At 40.5% G+C, this 18,787-nt stretch overlaps 1 protein-coding gene across 1 annotated transcript; it reads left to right on the forward strand.

The window, feature by feature from the left end:
* The first annotated feature begins 7,384 nt into the window (after positions 1–7,384).
* Positions 7,385–17,667, forward strand: LOC118813000 (N-acetyllactosaminide beta-1,3-N-acetylglucosaminyltransferase 3-like). Its single transcript, XM_036578108.1, has 3 exons — positions 7,385–7,544; positions 8,261–8,301; positions 16,410–17,667. The coding sequence occupies exons 2-3, from the start codon at positions 8,277–8,279 to the stop codon at positions 17,555–17,557; spliced, it is 1,173 nt and encodes a 390-aa protein (XP_036434001.1). The 5' UTR covers positions 7,385–7,544; positions 8,261–8,276; the 3' UTR covers positions 17,558–17,667.
* Positions 17,668–18,787: the final 1,120 nt, after the last annotated feature.

Consider the following 18,787-nt stretch of genomic DNA (forward strand, 5'->3'; position numbering starts at 1 on the left):
AGGGTAGAATTACGCCATTATGAGGGCTCCTGTGAGATCGTATTCCAACACTGAATGTCCTCTGTGAAAGATAAAGCTTTGAAAAAAAGAGCATTTCGAAGGAAATTCTAGATAAAATTATAGACATGCAGAAAATAAGAGAAGACAATAAAATAATATACAAGTGTCTGAATATAGTGTGTTAGTGTGTGTTGTGCTGGTGCGAGTGGATCAGACACAGCAATGCTGCTGGAGTTTTTAAACACCTCAGTGTCGCTGCTGGACTGAGAAACAAAACCTTCCAACCAGCAGCGTCCTGTGGGCAGCGTCCTGTGACCACTGATGAAGGACTAGAGGATGACCAACACAAACTGTGCAGCAGCAGATGAGCTATCGTCTCTGACTTTACACCTACAAGGTGGACCGACAAGGTAGGAGTGTCTAATAGAGTGGACAGTGAGTGGACACTGTTTAAAAACTCCAGCAGCACTGCTGTGTCTGATCCACTCAGACCAGCGCAACACACACTAACACACCACCACCACGTCAGTGTTACTGCAGTGCTGAGAATGACCCACCACTCAAATAGTACCTGCTCTGTGGGGGTCCTGTGGGGGTCCTGACCATTGAAGAACAGGATGACAGAGTATGCAGAGAAACAGATGGACTACAGTCTGTAACTGTAGAACTACAAAGTAGACCTGATCAAATGAACAATAAGTGCAAATGAGAGTCAACATAGGTGTACCTAATAAAGCGGCATCCCACTGGTGAGGGAGTCCTGCCCTGCTTTTTAAAGTTTGGCTGAAAGTTGTATATGTAAACTAAGACAAGTCTTATATCACCTGAATCAGCATCATAACTGATACTTCCTATGATAAACATTTCACTGCTAACAAACAGGTTATTTATTGTTATCTACCTTCTAACTATTACTAACTATTACTACTATTACTATTAATATTAGTAGAATAATAATTTTGTAGGTAGTTTGACCAGAGGAGGATGGGTCCCCCCATGTGAGCCTTGGTTCCTCCCAAGGTTTCTTCCTCAGCTCTGAGGGAGTTTTTCCTTGCCACTGTCGCCCCTGGCTTGCTCACCTGGAGGATTTACAGTTCATGTTGAAACTTTGTTCTAAACGGATTTCTGTGAAGCTGCTTTGTGACAACATCAGTTGTAAAAAGCGCTATACAAATAAATTTGATTTGATTTGATTTGATTTGATTTATTGTTGAGTAGTATAAAAAAATCCAAACAAGTGCAGCAGGGGGAGCCGTAGCAACATCTTTTTTGTAGCAACAGACTTTTTTTATTTGCATAGCCCCACTCGTGACGTCTCTTCTTAGTAAAATAATACATGGCCACAACTTACACAGTTTGGTTAGTTTGTAGTACATTTTGTGGTTCAATTGATTTTTAATTGTGAGAACAAAAACGGCCCGACTCCGTTCTTTAACTGTGGGTAATTTTTTTAATATATAATTCAATGTAATTTTGTGTTCACGGTCTCTGGAACCCAGACACCCCATTCACACAGTCCTAGAAACAACACCATGCAGCACAGAAACATCAGCCCAATAATTCTGAATGTAAATAAATGCCAAACTGTCTAATCATATTACCCAAATTATGTGAACTGCTGTCATTTTACGTCTCTGAACAGCACAAAACAGTGTTGAAAATTTTGTTCTGTAAAGTTAACTTTTGGGATAAAATTAAAGAGAAAATGAAAAAGCATAAGCAGCATCCCTACTAGCATTATATAGTACATAAAATTAAGTTATTTAAAACTTGCTATATCTCATAACTGAACAAGGACGCACAGTGTCATTAGCTGGGTTTCCATCCACATATTCTTGTGCACATTTTGTCATAGTAAATGAAAAGGCTTCATGGAAATTGTTGAAAAGAATCACAAAAAACACAAAAGTGTGTACACTTTCTAGAGGTGATTAATTTTTTTGCCTGTAAAAAAATGTTATAGGCTACAATAAATATTACGATAATTATTATAAATGGTATAAATTACAAACACATACACATAAAAGTAATATGACTGTTTACATGTTTCAGTTTTTGAACTCAGTCATTCCGAAACAACACAGAAAGCATGAAGTACCAGCTACATAAGTCAGAATGATGCATTGACAGACAGGTGTTCAAATCTTGAAGATAAATTTCTTGAAGGTAAACAAACAAACATTCTTTACACATTGTACAAAACATGTATTTTTACATTTAATAAGCAACTATGAATATGATTTTGTTAGAAATGTGTAGGTCATCTTTAACCCATACTCATGTAAAAGTATAACTATAACATACAAGTTACTTCAATAGTGACTCAACCTGAAGCCTAGCCTAGCAAAACACAGCTTGAATAGTAGGAGTAAAAGGTATCAGTATAACTCAGTAAGAACCTGCAAAAGCCATAAGAACCACACGAATCACAGTACAGCAAGTTTAGAGTTTTATCGACACAAAAAACAAGTTGGCTAGACAATCAGTACAGAGTTACATTACATGCAGTTTACTCTGAGACAACTTACCATTAAAGTCCTTCATCTTCAGAGGTCTGTGCCGCAATGTCGAAGCAGAAAACAGAAATTCCCTCGCAGCGTCAGATCACATGATCACCATGCGCTGTACCAAGGACTGTGGGTTAACCTTGTCTAAATTTAACTTAAATGTTGATATCACTGATTTCATTTTATGCATTTTTCTGAGTCCACTGTGTTTTTGTATACACACTACTGAATTGTGTGTAAAGCCAAAACGTTTCTGGTAGGAGCTGCTGAGATTGATGAGTGACACTTGTTGAATGCACTGAAATGCCTCAGAGAATACAGAGATTATTTGTGAGGTGAATCAGGTGTGTTGTGAGCAGGAAAACACTAAAAAGTGCAGGGCAGGGCAGACGCGGCTTTGAAGGTGAGGCTCCACAAATTTGCTAGCGTTTACTCATTTTGTTACTTACGAAAATAATTTATAAAATGGTTTGTGGGAATCAAATCCTGAGTGCTCAAGCTCTCTAACGCTGTGCTGCATCACCCTATTGCTGGACAACTTGATGCATAAAAATATGTTTAAAAACAGAGTGAACACTTTGATGGAAGTGTGACGGTACCAGTAAAATGATCTAGAAAAGGTTAAACTCAATAAAGCGCTGATACTGAGCAGATTAGTTGGATCAGGTGTGCTGGGAGTGGCGAAAAAGTGCAGGACAGAGGCAGAGCAACACTGGCCTAGTTTAGAGGCTGAAATTAAGTCAGAGTCCTGCCCTGCACTAAGGCTTCATCCTTTTGATGTTGGATACAGACGATGCAATTTGTTTTGAATGTTTTCAAGAGATAGGACAGGGGTCCACTGTGACTGCTGTAGCACAGAGCTCAGAAATATGCTAGATAGGATGTCTCATGGAAGAGAGGGATGATGGAGAAGATTGTTCAAAACTTTTGGGTTGAAAGTGTCATTCTGCAGCATTAGGAGTAAACTGAGCATAGATGCATGAAATAAAGAAAGCAGACAGCAGAATAGCCGTGTCTACATTACATTTTAAAGTGGACTGAATTCAGCATTTCATTTTTACAATGCAAATCCTCATATACTGTTTTTCAGTAAAGAGGTTAAACGGGATGAAAACAACATAATAGAGTTTTTGTTTTTCATTTTGGCACATATTCTGCATCCCACTATGGAACAGTAATGTCATGTGTTCACTGCATTTTATGTTTTTCTCTTTTATTGACTGGAATTCAATTTCTCCTGAATCCCTCTCCCCGTTTATGCAAACTGCTCCCTCCTGAAATTAAAATGATGTGGGTTTTGGCGAAGAGCTTGTCCTCTTTGAAATGTGCCGAGAGTCAATACGAAAGCTGTTGTTCTACAATACCAGTTCCTGGATCAGTGTTTTTTAGATGAATGTAAATATTGATTTATGCTTATCAATGTCTTTGTTATTAATGATTATTTTATGTGGATGGTGTTGATGCAGTTGTTCACCTGCTCTTTATTTTGTATTTTGAGAGTCTCCTGTTAGTGTTTGTGTTTCCAGGTGATGATGAGTCTTGAGGGAGGAGAGTTTACCTGATGGTCAAGTCCGTCAAGGACTGGCTGCCCCCACCTCTATCTGACTGGTCCAGCACTTTCTGGGCTTTGCCAACTTCTTCTTTTTTTTGTCTGGAACTTCAGTGTGTTGGCTGCTCCTCTCACTGCCCTCACCAGAAACAACTGGGCAGTTTCAATAGAAGCTCAGAAAAAAGCTTGAACTTCAGCGCCAGTCCTGCAGCTCCATGACTCTGGGCTTCCTTTGGTTTTTGGGGGTGTAGGAGTCATACTTTCTCAACATTCCAGTCCTGACATTAAGCTTAACCCCTATGCCTTCTGTCCTCTGTGGCATGGATTGTAGCTCCACTGTGATGAGGCTGGAGCCCACCAGTTAAGCAGTACTGCTGCAAGAGCATAACCCAGGAGGAGGTCCCCTGGGTAGACTCTATGTTCCCACATTGATCCAGTTCCAGGTCCTGCAATGGGGACACACCTCACCCTTCACAAGGCACCAAGGGTTGACTGGCATCCTGGAATTCTTAAAAAGGCATTTTTGGTGGCACAGAATGAACCACAATGTTCTGGGGTAAGTTGCTGACTGCCAGGTCTGCACTGAGAGTAATAAACCCAGGACAAGACCAGGAAGCTTGCTTCATCCCCTGTCTATCCCAGGTCTGCACTGAAAAAGGGACAGAATTAAACAGTGCAGTGCAACACATTACAATAAATACTTAAATCAGTGCTCACTTAAGTACTGTAAAAAGAGACGTGTCTTCAGTCTGCGTTTGAAGACTCTGCTGTTCGAACAGCCAGTGGGAGTTCGCTCCACCACCTGGGTGCCAGGACAGAGAAAAGTCTTGATGCTTGCCTTCCATGCATCTTGAAGGATGGTGGGTCAAGTCGAGCTGTATTTGAAGCTTGAAGGGCTCAAGGTACAGTTCGAGCCTTGACCACTGCCATTAGGTAGGGAGGGGCTGGTTCATTTTTGGCTTTGTATGCATCAGGGTTTTAAATCTGATACATGCAGCTACAGGATGCCAGTGAAGGGAGAACAGCAGTGGAGTGACATGACTGAACTTAGGAAGATTGAAAACAAGCCATGTTGCTGCATTTTGGATGAGTTGCAAGGGCTTGATGGCCTGCATAGGAAGACCAGCCAAGAGCAAGTTACACTAGTCAAGCCTTGAGATGACAAAAGACTAAATGAGCATCTGGTTGGCCTCTTGAGTTAGGAAGGGTCGAATCATCAGAACGTTGTACAGGAGAAACCTGCATAACCGAGTTAGGTTCGTGATATGAGCTGAGAACGATAACTGGCCATCCAGAATCACACCAAGACTTCTTGCATCTTCAGACGGAACAATCAGAGAGTTTTCGAGTTAGTAAGATCATGAGAAGGACCTGTAGTTGCTGGGATGAATAGCAACTCAGTCTTGCTAGGATTGAGCTTCAGGTGCTGAGCTGCCATCAGAGATGTCAGTCAGACATGCTAAGATACGACCGGAAACCTGGGTGCTAGAAGGTGAGAAGGAAAGCATTAGTTGAGTGTCATCAGCATAGCAGTGATAAGAGAAGCCATGAGAGGATATTACATCACCAAGAGGACCCAGCACCGAGCCTTGTGGGACACCAGAGGAGAGCCTGCATGGAGAGGATATGGACCCTCTCCATGTTATCTGATATGAGCGACCCTCCAGATAGGACTTGAACCACTTCCACACAGAGCCAGTGATTCCAAGGTGTCCAAGATGACAGATTAGTTGATCTTGCTGCCTGGAGCTTCTCAGTTGTTGCTATAAGGGCAGTTTCTGTTTAGTGCACCGGTTTGAAGCCAGACTGGTTGGAGTCCTGGAGCTGGTTATGAGTGAGAAAGAGAGAGACAGTTAATTATAGACTGCACGTTCAAGAATTTTTGAAAGGAAAAGAAAGGAGTGATACTGGTCTGTAGCTGTTGACATCAGAGCTATCAAGCATCGGCTTCTTCAGGATGGGAAGCACTCTTGCAGTCTTGAAAGTTGATGGAACTTGACCTGATGATGAGTTGTTTATGAGAAAAGTGACCTGGCCTCTGACTGAGGACCCCAGTTTGCCAGCTGTTTTTGGAAGACCTTCTGTCAACTGCTGGGGGCCTCGGTCAGCTTGTTTTTTGAGTTTCACGCTCAGTTCAATGACCAGACTGAGTGGGTTAATCAGGATCTCAAGTGGGCTCTCTGGTGCTTGACATCTGCCAACCCCTCCTTCTAGGCTGAGCACCTGCTCTGGCTGGAGTATGCCCATAACACATTGTGGCACTCATTGTTGGGCATGTTGCCATTCCAGTGCTAGTTTAGGTTTTCTTCTTCCGTGTTCTCTGAGCAGGAGGTGCAAAATAAGGTTTCCATGGCAGTACACCATGTTTGTCATTGCCCGAGTCTGGCGGAGGGCTTGTGCTGCACCCCAGGCTGCCTCCACCAGCTCAAAACGAGTTGTGGATTGCACATGGCAATTTGGACCTTCATCCTGCCCAGGTCAGTGGCTCTGGCTCTCAACCAAAGACCTACCACTCCATCTTGAGGCTCTTAAGTTATGACCATGGTAAATAAACCCATTCACGATCCTCTAGTATATCATCCCAGTCTGGAACTCATTTTTTTTTCTTTCTATCTTTGTCTCTGTCTTTCTTATTCTCTTTCTCTTGAGCTCGGCCACCTGCAGTAACAAGGACAGCCACCAGAAGGGGGCACAGAGCTGCCATGTGGTAATCAAGGGTGATTTTGACACCTATGTCTACCCTTCGTAAGCTGAGCTCACTGACAGACTCAGACTCAGCCCTGGAGTTCTGACAGCAGACTGCCTAGTAATTTTGTTAAATCCTTCCCCTCGTTTACTTCTTCTCAAGTTCTTTTTCTGAAGCCTCTCTTTTGTTCTGTGCTCAAACCTCTATCCTTGAAAAAAAATCAAGCTCTGCTTTGGCGCTCCGTATTGAGCCAGTCATGAAGAACCCATTTGTGTTTTTCTCTGTACACAAAGTTATCAGTATTTTATCTCCTGACGTCCTTAGTTTGTTGTTTGAATCTGGTAGCTCACTGGTAAGGTGTCAGCCTTTCACCTCCAGAGTTGGTGGTTCAAATTCTCTTCCAGGCATCTTATGTTTCCATTCAGTAAACTATTCATTAATGATAGTTACAATACTTAAATCATCTCCTTTCCAGAGATGTCCCTGTTTTTTATTATTCTATTTGTTAATTTGTTTAGGCTCTAGAGTAACATTGCACCGGAGTCCATTCCTTGCTTTCAATTGGTGGCTTGCTGAGTTTACACTGGCCCACTATAAAAAGAAGCCCTGGATTCAGTTCCTATTCAAAGTGAGTCACCACATCACACTTTCTCTCACTCCGTCTCGCTCAGGGGAGGGCTCAGTGTGTGTGTGTGTGTTTAAGTGAACGCAGTGTTCATAGCTCTCACAAATGAATGGGTGATGACAGGACATTCTGCTGAAGATCATTCTCCTGTGGAGTTCAGCAGCTTTGGGAGAAAAGGTAATTTTACACAATTTTTTAAACATTTAGTGTTTGAGATTATTCAGAGTGGTTTGGTGTGAAATGGTTGATTTGTAGAGACTCAGACGTCTTTACAGTGGTGGTGATAGGAACCACACTGTAAAAAATGGCTCATCAGATCAAACTAAAAAAATTACTAGTTTAATTCAACTCAAAAAAATTGCTCTGATTTGAAGAATTGTTTGAATTATTTATTTAGGTTGAATAAAACTAGTTAATTTATTTGTTACCATATGAAGTAATTTTTAGGTTGATCTGACGAGCCATTTTTTACAGTGCAGGGATCGCCATGACCACAACAAACACATAGACATTTAATGCATGCACGGCGCTGTGAGGCAAAATAGTCCACACAGAAAATTTACTGTGATCCGATTTTCCACCATTTTACCATCATTTATATTCCATATAAAATTTAGAAGACACATGTAGGTTCACTCATGGTTTTGGATAGTAAATAAAATGGCTATATTTGACTCTGTTTACATTTCAAACACTGAATTATGGATGGATTTTAGAAATACATGGCATGTACCAGGTTTTATTTATTTTTTTATTGATTTATTTTTGACAATCAACAAAATGTATAATTTGACCAAACTTTTGCATAAGTGTACAAAATGGAAAAATAAAAAGTACCTTAAAATTCATTTACAAGCAAAGTTTAATGTTCTTCTATCTGGGTTGGCTCTCAGGTGATATCTGCTGTTCATGAAGATGGTGCAGTCTATCTCCAGTGAGTAGATTCACAATTTTGCTTTCACATAAATCTGATGTGCCACAAACGCTTCTTTCATTTCATGATCTATATTTGGATCTAGCTGATGTTGGTCAGTATTTGAAAATAGAAGTGTGTTATATGTTGGTTCTGCTGTTTTTAAAAATTCCATTAGCTTTTAGTTTTCATGTGCAGTGAGCAGTAGTGGATAGTAACTCAGTCCATTGACTGTATAATGTACAACTCCACTTCCAAAAAAGTTGGGACACTTTGCATTTTGTTTTTTTTTTACAATTTGCAATGATGTGCAATATTTTAAACACTAAGCTTGTTTGAAAACAGTACAAAGACAACATATCAAATGTTGAAGCTGAGAAGTGCTATTGTTTTTTGAAAAATATATGCCCATTTTGAATCTGATGCCAACAATACGTTCTGAAAAGTTGGGCCGGGGCAACAAAAGGCTGGTAAAGTTGTATAATGCTAAAAAAAAACACCTGGCATCCCAGAGAGGCGGAGTCTTTCAGAAGTAAAGATGAGGAGGGTTCACCACTCTATGAAAGACTGCATGATCAAATAGTGCAACAATTCAAGAATAACGTTTCTCAATGTAAAATAGCAAAGAACTTTTGCTTTTCGTCATCTACGGTACATAATAACATTAAAAGACTCAGAGAATCTGGAGAAATCTCTGTATGTGAAGGAGAAGGCTGAAAACCACTATTGGCTGACCGTGATTTTGGGCCCTCAGGTGGCACTGCATTAAAAACAGACATGACTCTGTAGTGGAAATCACTGCATGGGCTCAGAAACACTTCTGAAAAACACTGACTGTGAAAACAGTTTGTTGCTGCATCCACAAATGTAAGTTAAAACTCTAAAACGCAAAGAAGAAACCAAATATAAACAGGATCCAGAAACACCGCCACCTTCGCTGGGCCCGAGCTCATTTAAAATGGACTGAGCTGAAGTGGAAAAGTGTCCTGTGGTCCGATGAATCAACATTTGAAATTCTTTTTGGAAATCATGGACACTGTGTCCTCTGGACTAAAGACCACTCAGCTTGTTATCAGTGCACAGTTCAAAAGCCAGTATTTATGATAGTATAGGGGAGCATTAGTTCACATGGCATGGGTGACATGCACATCTGTGAAGGCACCATTAATGCTGAACGATATATACATGTTTTGGCAACATATGCTGCCATCCAGACGACGTCTTTTTCAGGGAAGGTCTTGACTATTTCAGCAAGACAATGTCAAACCACATTCTGCATGTATTACAGCAGCATCGCTCCGTATTAGAAGAGCCCGGGTGCTAAACTGGCCTGCCGGCAGTCCAGACCTGTGACCACTGATAACATTTGGTGCGTTATGAAATGAAAAATACAAAGACCTCGAACTGTTGAGCAGCTGAAATCCTTTATCAAATAAGAATGGAAAAACTACAGCAGTGTCTCCTCAGTTCCCAAACAGAGTGTTGTTAAAGAAGAGATGAAACACAGTGGTAAACATGCCCAACTTTTTTGGAACGTGTTGCTGGCATCAAATTCAAAATGGGCTTATATTTAAAAAAAATAAAAAAAATAAAAAAAAACATTCTTTAAAACATGGTTTACATGATTTGCATATCATTGCTTTCTATTTTTATTTACGTTCTGCACAGCATCCCAACCTTTTTGGAAATGGGGTGGTACATACAAAGGGACTAACAATTTAACAACAACTAATGTCAAAAGAGCAACAAAATGAATATTGTATCAGTTTATAAGTGGTGTGGTGTAATCTATGTTTTCTTTTGTTGCATTTTAGTCATTATCATCTATAAGCAGATAGATGCAGCAGCAGTTTAGTGGCCATGATAAAATGAAAAGTAGAGCTGTTCTTTCACACTTTTGCCTCTTTTGCATATGTATATATATATATATAAATATGGGACTTTCCATTACAGAATACCAAGAGACTATTTATAAGTACACACTGACTATGCGCTGTTTAACGCTGTGAAAAGGTCGGAAATGTCACCACTGCATGTAGTTAAGAGGTTACATGTAAAAAAACATACAATTCCCAGATGACCAAGGTGCTCTCCAGTGAAACTGAGCAATGTATGATTTCACATGCACACAACTCAAGTTCTGCTCAAACCACCAGCCAAAATTGAACATGTACAAAACAGAGTGTCAAAACAATCTCATTTCTGATATGTGATGTCAAAACATATATATTATATTTTCTCATTACTCATGTCAAAGTAAACTCTCTCAACAAGTAGTTTTGATTTACTAAGTAAAAATCTTCTGACCAAATGAATCACAATTTGAAGCAGATTCAGAACCAGATAAAACTCTTTTCTTCTGGTTTTCACACAAAAAGTATGTAATCCACAGATGTGGTTATTTTGTACTGGTCATATGTAAATTACAAAGCTCCATCTGTGCACATTTGCATGGAATTTGAATGGGTCATAGCAGATAAGCACACAGGGTCAGTAATTACTACCTCTGTTCTTTTAACTGTAGAGCTAACTAACTCTTGTAACCACAAAATAACACTTTTCTATTACGTTGCACTGTATTTATGTTTGTATTTATATAAATGTTTCTACTGTTTTTACTAGCCAGAAAAAACACACACACTTACTGCCCACTTTTAAACAGTTTTCATGGCTGACCAACACTTTTGTACAGTACTTTTTATCAACATTAACAGAAAATTTGTGTGTTCAGTAACTCAAGTCTGATTTATTTGTGAAAAGCCTTAAATCTCCCTTTGAGAGATTGTAAATTGTGTAGTGCTTGGACCCCAAAATAACACTATGAAGGTCCACAGAATTCACATTCTGCTTCCTTTTCTGAAAAAAAAAACAAAGCAGGATTTTTTTGTCTTGGTTGCAGACAATGATAATACACACAAATTAGCCTTTTTAAACCATCACTTAAAAGTTATTGATTAAAGCAATTAAATTATGCACAAAAAATCAGCTTGCTCACTTTTCATGTTTTGGAACTTGTTTGTTTCATGGGACAAAATAGTTATATATCACTATTGTCCAACCTGTCTTTCTACCTTAGAATCAAAAAGGCTGTATTCGTTACTCTGAATTTATGGTGCGTTAGATTGGAAGAAGGTGGGGTTTCAGGCATGTTCCAAACTTCAGTTATTCCATAAAAGTGAGCTTGACTTTTCTGTATTTTACAGAAAGTGTTTGCAAAAGGTTAGTATCGGATCTAAGGTCATGTGTTGAAACATAAACAGACAGATATTCTGTGATGTAACCAGGGGCTTTAAAGTCATTTAGAGCTAAAACCCAGCAGCAGAGCTTTGAAATCTCTCCTATAAGAACTAGGCAGTCAATGCAGTGTGTAAAGTGGTATGAGCTCTCTGTGTTGTTGTCAGGATCCGTGTTGCTACATTTTGAGGATAGATTGTTTTCCTCAGTAAGTAGAGCATTAGTGTAATCAACTCTCGCGATATCAAATTTAGCGATATTTCCCAAATAATAAAAGGCTACTTTGGCAACTGTGTTTACATTTGGGATAAAATAGAGCTCAGAGTCTAACCACAACCAGGTTTCCTACTTCAAAAAGCAGATGAGTCAAGCTTCTCATAAAGCAGCTTTCTCTGAGTTTCTGTACCAGTATTTCAGGTTTTTCATTGTTTTGTCATAGAAACATTTCTGACATCCACTGAGAAACATCTAACATACAACTGATAAGCCTGTCAAAACATTCTTGATTATCAGAAGTAAGAGGAAATGTATCATTGTGTGTCATCAGCATAGCTATGAAAATTTATATGTTTCCTAAAGAGATCACCTGGAGATAACACATGCAAATAGAAAAGCAAAGGCCCTAAAAGTGAACCTTGGGGGACTCCACATTATTTTTTTTTGAATGATTTCCCAGTAAAACAAGAACTGTCTATTAGCTAAATATGATTTAACCCATTCTAAAACTGTGACTGAAAGGCCTACAGCAGGATTTGTGCATCAGCGCTAAGCCATTCACAACATGAACCAATGCAGTCTCCCCTACTATGGTTAGAACAAAAACAAGATTGAAACCTTATATACCTTGTTTGATATTAGATACACATTTATTTATTTGAAAACAACAAAAAAACTTTACTTTAAAAAATGCTTCACCAGGTCAGATTTTAAAGCATCTGGAATAGAACTTGTTGACAGAGAACATTTTTTTTAACGAGAGAAGTGGGAACAGGGTCAAGATCACATGGGGACGAACTGAATTTGTTTATTACAGTTGTTTCTAACAGAGAAAGATGTCATTACTGATGTAAGTGGCTAATCAGGATGGTTACTGGAACTTGTGACATCTCTCAGAGCCACATCATTGCCACAGTGGCTCCTCGGTGTGCCCCGCTCTGGGCGTGCCATCTGACCCTGGTGGGTAGCTTCAGCTCTGTGGGCATCTTCTCCATCGGCGCACCTCTTCCCATACTCCTCATAGCTCATTGCATCAAGTCCAGTGCAACAGCAGCAACGGCACTCCTCTCTGCCGCTGTCCACGGCACATGTCCTGTATTGGCACAAGCCAGAACTCCTGCACTCAGCACAGGCCCCCCCACCATGACCTCCTCCGTCTCACCTTGACTCAGCCACTGGTGATAGACCTGGGCCGGGTGGCAAAGTGACTGGTGTGCAGGTTTTGCAAGAAGAGGGGGCACCGTGCCAGACAACACCGTGAACCTGAGCCGGCAGGGAAACCGAAGCCAGCCAGGAAGAATGGTTGCCACTGCGGAATTTGGGTCAAGGCAGCATAGATGGGAAACAAAGGCAAAAGTGCCGGAGGCCAAAATTATGCCAAATGTACATCAGTCAAAGGTTAGTCTGTGTCGGAGGAGCTCATAGAAGGTCTCGCATACAGACCTTACTGAGATTAAATTTACTGTGAAATTCAGCAAAAAACAGTCATGACCATATCAATCATGGCCAGTGCATGGCAGGTGGAATATGGGTCGAAACGGTCAACACAATATAGCATTCATGGTGCAACTTTTTAAAACATCAATAGGAAAGTATGACACTGTATAAACCTTTTACACATCCCTCTACTGACAAACGCTGTCTCTGATCTCCTGTTGGACATAATTTGGGAAAATGTTGCTTTCTACTATTCTCAGCTTTTTCAATGAGTATGAAAAAAAAAACAGAACAAATGTTTATGAATATCTCAGGTGAAATCTTTTTTTGTTGTTTCTTGGTGGAGGGTTGTTTGCAGTAAACTGCCTTGAAACACGTTTCCCATGTTTATAGTGTCTCTGGTAGACTGAGTAGGTCCTTAGTAGGTACATCTGTTATTTTTGTTACTTACTCCTCATCTGATGAACACTCTTTTATTGATACTCACATCATCAGCTGATGATGACTGACTGCCAAGTTAACAACTGAAGGTAGATATAACTGAGTATTTTTGTAAGTTGTCAGTAATTGTGTTCCTTTTGTTTTACAGTTAACTAATAAAGTTTTGTGTTTTTGTATATATCTGTTTTAATTGTGGTAAATGACAGAAAGCAATGAGATAAAGTTGATCCCTGTTTCTTTAAATGTGTTTGAGTGATCAATCAGGGAAACCATGACCGGAACATGAGCACTGTGTTGCAGATTATGCAAGAACATAAACTGAAGCTCCACAGTGTTACTTCAGTAAGCCTGAGATACAGTACTTTGGCTATACCATTTGCAAAGATGGAATTTAGCCAGATGTTAATAAAGTCAAGGTTATCACAGAAATCCCAAGCTCTGCCAACATTACTGAACTATACCAAACCCTAGGCATGGTGAACTATTCGAGCAAATTCCTGCCCAAAATTCCTACCCCATCACAGAAATGTTAAAGAAGGATATACCTGGGCAACAACCACAGAAACAAGCATTTAAATGGGTGATGTCTATGCTTGCTTCAGCACCAGGGTTGTCATTTTATGCCATTTACATGGACAGCTTTGTTCTGAGGGGCATGGAAAGCTTCGTTCTACAAACCAATCACAAACCACTTGTGCCTTTGATAAATTCTAATGATCTTGACCAAGTACCACCCAGATGCCAGCAGCTATAAATGAGGTTCATCATTGTAACATGATGGCAGTACATGTGCCAGGCAAACAACTAGTGGTCATGGACACCTTATTGAGGAATCTCCTGCAGGGTGGCAGCATATCTGACACAGAAGAAGTTGCTGCATATGTGCGAGCAGTCACAAAATCTCTGCAGACCAGCATCTTCAGAGAGGTTGGAAAGCATTAGGAGTGCAACTGCAATTCAGAGCATACTTGCACACATCAGGAGTAGCTGGCCTGAGAAGATTATTCTCTCCATACCCTACTATACAGGAAAGGTCCATCTCTTAGAATATTAGAGTATTGTGCTACATCAAGACGGGTTAGTGATTTCAGCATCCCAACAAGGACAAAGTTCTTCAGTGAATTCATGATGGTCACCAAGCGCTGACCAAATGCACTCAAAAGCATGTTCACAAGATGGGGCATTCCTCTTAAGTTTGTGAGTTGCAGCAGTAAAACAGTTTGTCTCTGTTTGTCTCTGCTCTGTGACAAACATGGCCTTACACTCCTGATGTCTAGCCCCCATTACCCTCAGTCACATGGTGCAGCTGAGAGGGCCGTCCGAGGCTTGAAAGACATGCTGAAACAACTTGATCCACACCTAGCGTTGATGTGTTACCGAGCTACCCCAGGCAATGCTATAAGCCCAGCTCAGCTGATGATGGGTCACCATTTTCACATGCCATTTCCAGTGTTGAAAAGAAAGCTGATGCCTTCCCCATCATTTGTGCTAGAGTCAGACAGAGATAGCAGAAAGTCAAAGAGGCTTACCAGTTCATCTACAACAGGCGATATTCTGACCACTCCCTTTCAGAGCTACAACCAGGACAAAAAGTCCAGGTCAAATTAAATGAAGAGAAAGGGTGGAAAACACCTGTCTCACTGAATTTGAGCGTGATGAACTGTGAGTGTATTACTGAAAAGTGGAAGTGTTTAGGAACCACAGTAACTCAGCCACGAAGTGTCAGACCATGTAAAGTTACAGAGTGGGTCGCCGAGTTCTGAGGAGCATGAACGTCTCCAACGCTCTGCTGATCAATAACTGCAGAGTTCAGACCTCCTCTGGGATCAACATCAACACAGAAACTGAACTGGGAGCTTCATGGCAGGGTTTCCATGATAAAGCAGTTGCATGAAGCCTTACATCACCAAGCACAATGCCAAGCACTGGACGGAGTGGAGAAAAGTGCTTCCACTGGACTCTGGAGCAGTGGAAATGTATTCTGTGGAGTGACCAATCAGCTTCTCTCTCTGTTAGTCTGATGGACGAGTTTGGGTTTGGCGAATGCCAGGAGAACATTACCTGCCTGACTGCACTGTGCCAGCTGTAGAGTTTGGTGGAGGAGGGATGATGATATGGGGCTGTTTTTCAGGGGTTGATCTAGAACCCTTAGTTCCAGTGAAGGGAAATCTTAATGCTTCAGCAGAACAAGACATTTTGGACAATTCTATGCTTCTAACTTTGTGGGAACAGTTTGGGGAAAAACTTTTCCTGTTCCAGCATGACTGAGCCCCAGTGCACAAAGCACATAGGAAGAACTTGACTGACTCTCACAGAGCCCTGACCTCAACCCCATCAAACACCTTTGGGATGAACTAGAACAGAGATTGTGAGCCAGGCCCTCTCGTCCAACATCAATGTCTGACAAATGCTCTTCTGGATGAATGGGCAAAACATATTACTTATTAATAGTAATATGATGGGATATTATGAGAATGCAGGGTGTTTGTGAGCTGCATACTTGTATGACATCTAAAGTGTTGTACTGAATGTATATGGGGGACATAGAGGTCTGTGAATGTTCTAAAAAGATCCCCCAAAGTAAACAGTGTGTTAATATAAGCCCCCCCCCCAATGTGGAGGCTGTACTTTAGCCTGTTTAGCTCTCGCTGTGAACTGTTTATCTGCTTCCAAACACTGCAATATTACACACACCAACATTTCAATCCACATTTTCCACTACCTGATTATTTTGGGGGCTAAACTGATGTTTATATGATTGCAGAAAATCTAATTTTCTAATGCTCTACTCTCCAATCTAGGAATCCAGGCGAGGAGGTGGAAGCTGGAGACGGTTTCTGTGTTCATTGCTGGCACTTTGTGTTTGATCATACTGGTGAGAATAAACATCCAGGACAAGAACCAAGAGGAGCCTGCGCTATCAGAATATGAATGGAATCTGGAAATTGACGCTAGGATGCCTCAAGCTTTCCCAAGTTTACCACCCAAATGTGAACAGAACTCATCTGCTTCCAACATCAGTGGATTTTCTTCCTTGCCCAAACACATTCAGGACTTCCTGTATCACCGCCATTGTCGGCATTTCCCAATGTTGCTCAATGTTCCTGACAAGTGTGGTGGCCCTGAGCGATCTTCAGACGTGTTTCTTTTGTTGGTCATCAAGAGTTCTCCACCCAATTACGAGAGACGGGAGGTGTTGCGGAAAACATGGGCTGCCGAGAGGCTGCAGAGCGGCGTTTGGATTCGTACCGTGTTTATATCCGGGACTGCTGGACAGAGCTTTGAGAAGCAGAGGTTGAACAAACTCCTGGAAGTGGAGAACCGTGAACACAAGGACATTCTGCAGTGGGACTTTCATGATTCCTTCTTCAACCTCACGCTTAAGCAGATCCTTTTTTTGGAATGGATGGAGAAATTTTGCCCCAACGCCCACTTCCTGCTCAACGGGGATGATGACATTTTCGCCAGCACGGATAACATGGTGGTGTATCTCCAAGGGTTGGGTGATTATGGTGCCAACAAACACTTGTTTGTTGGCTACCTGATCCAGGGTGCTGGACCGATCCGGGAAGCGGACAGCAAATATTATGTCCCAGTCCAAGTGCAGGAATCTGATAAGTATCCTCCCTATTGTGGAGGAGGAGGCTTCCTGCTTTCACGTTTTACTGCCAAGACCATCTACAATATGTCTCACTCCATCACTATTCTGCCCATAGATGATGTTTACATGGGAATGTGTCTGGAGAAAGCTGGACTGAAGCCCTCGTCCCACATGGGCGTTCGGACTGCCGGCCTACACATTCCCTCCCAAGTGCTGGACCCTTATGACCCTTGCTATTACCGTGAAATGATCCTAGTCCACAGATTCCTGCCTCATGAAATTTATATCATGTGGTATGAAGTCCACCGGCAAGATCTGAAATGTGGAAAGACACTTATTGCTCATTAAACATGACTCTTGAAAGCTTTTGCATAAATGTATTTAACCTTTACCCACAGAAGTGGATAAATGCATGTGTACATACCTGGGCTGCATGATACAGACACGTTTGATAAATACCTGTCCTCAGACTGGCTGGTTACTGTGCAAAATAGATATTGATATAATAGCTACTTCAGAGCTTGTTGCACATTTTTGTGCCTGGTAAAGCTGGCAGCATTCCCCGAACAACCTTTTTTCTATAAATAATACAAAAAGAAATACTGATAAATATATATGTAGCTCCTTATGGCGATGTGAGTATGCTGTAACAGCAGTTATTACCATTCTTTTTCATATACAACACTAAGTATTTTTTGCAGGTGAGTAGCTCATATCGTGATAATCATGAAAATACAATTTATCATGCAGCTGTAGTATGTACAGTACATGTGCTCCCTGAAAACCATGGTTAACACCTTACATTCTTAGCAGTAAAGGTTCCTAACAGCCACCTGGAAAACTAAAGCTTATTGTATTGTATCGTTCAAGATCAATCTCTTGATTTGATAATGCAGGGCACAGAATAATACATTCAATAATACATTCATCAATGTACGTTGGGATTTTTTTCTCTAAGTGGGGGATTAAATTCTCTAAGGGATTAAATTCTTTTTCTGTCTTAATATTTTAAGTCTGTTTTTAGGATTCCTTTTTTGTCAGTTTCAGTGACATTCAGAATATGTGCAAAAACAAAAAATTAAACCTCTATTACACTGTTTTACTTCATTTGACCTGTTTACTGAAGAAGAATTCATAAGAATTTGACATTAAGCTGAATTCATGTCAGAATTGAATACAATCCACTTTGAAAAGTAATAAAGGCACGACTATACTGCTTTCCACTGTGCAGTACATAAAAATAATGTTAAGTCGGTGTAATCAATCTTTCACTTTTTGGCACATTTTCCACATGTTGCTGTTCAAATCTCAGAGGTGACAAAAAGACACTGAGCTTTGAGCTTTGTGACTTTGCAGACTGTTTACATGCACAAAAAGCTACATAACAAACTAAAGGAAAGCGAAAAACTGGAAAAGCATAATAGAAGCATAATGAAAAAAATTTGAGATGCAAGGTTTTTTTCTGACATATTATGACATATAATTATTGCAATAACATTCATGTTAGCATTAGATGCTAGCATCATGCATTGACAATATGTTTGATACATAAAAACAGAGTAAACAGGTTAATTCATT

The sequence above is a fragment of the Colossoma macropomum genome, unplaced genomic scaffold (assembly GCF_904425465.1).
Source record: "Colossoma macropomum unplaced genomic scaffold, Colossoma_macropomum, whole genome shotgun sequence".
NCBI lineage: Eukaryota > Metazoa > Chordata > Actinopteri > Characiformes > Serrasalmidae > Colossoma > Colossoma macropomum.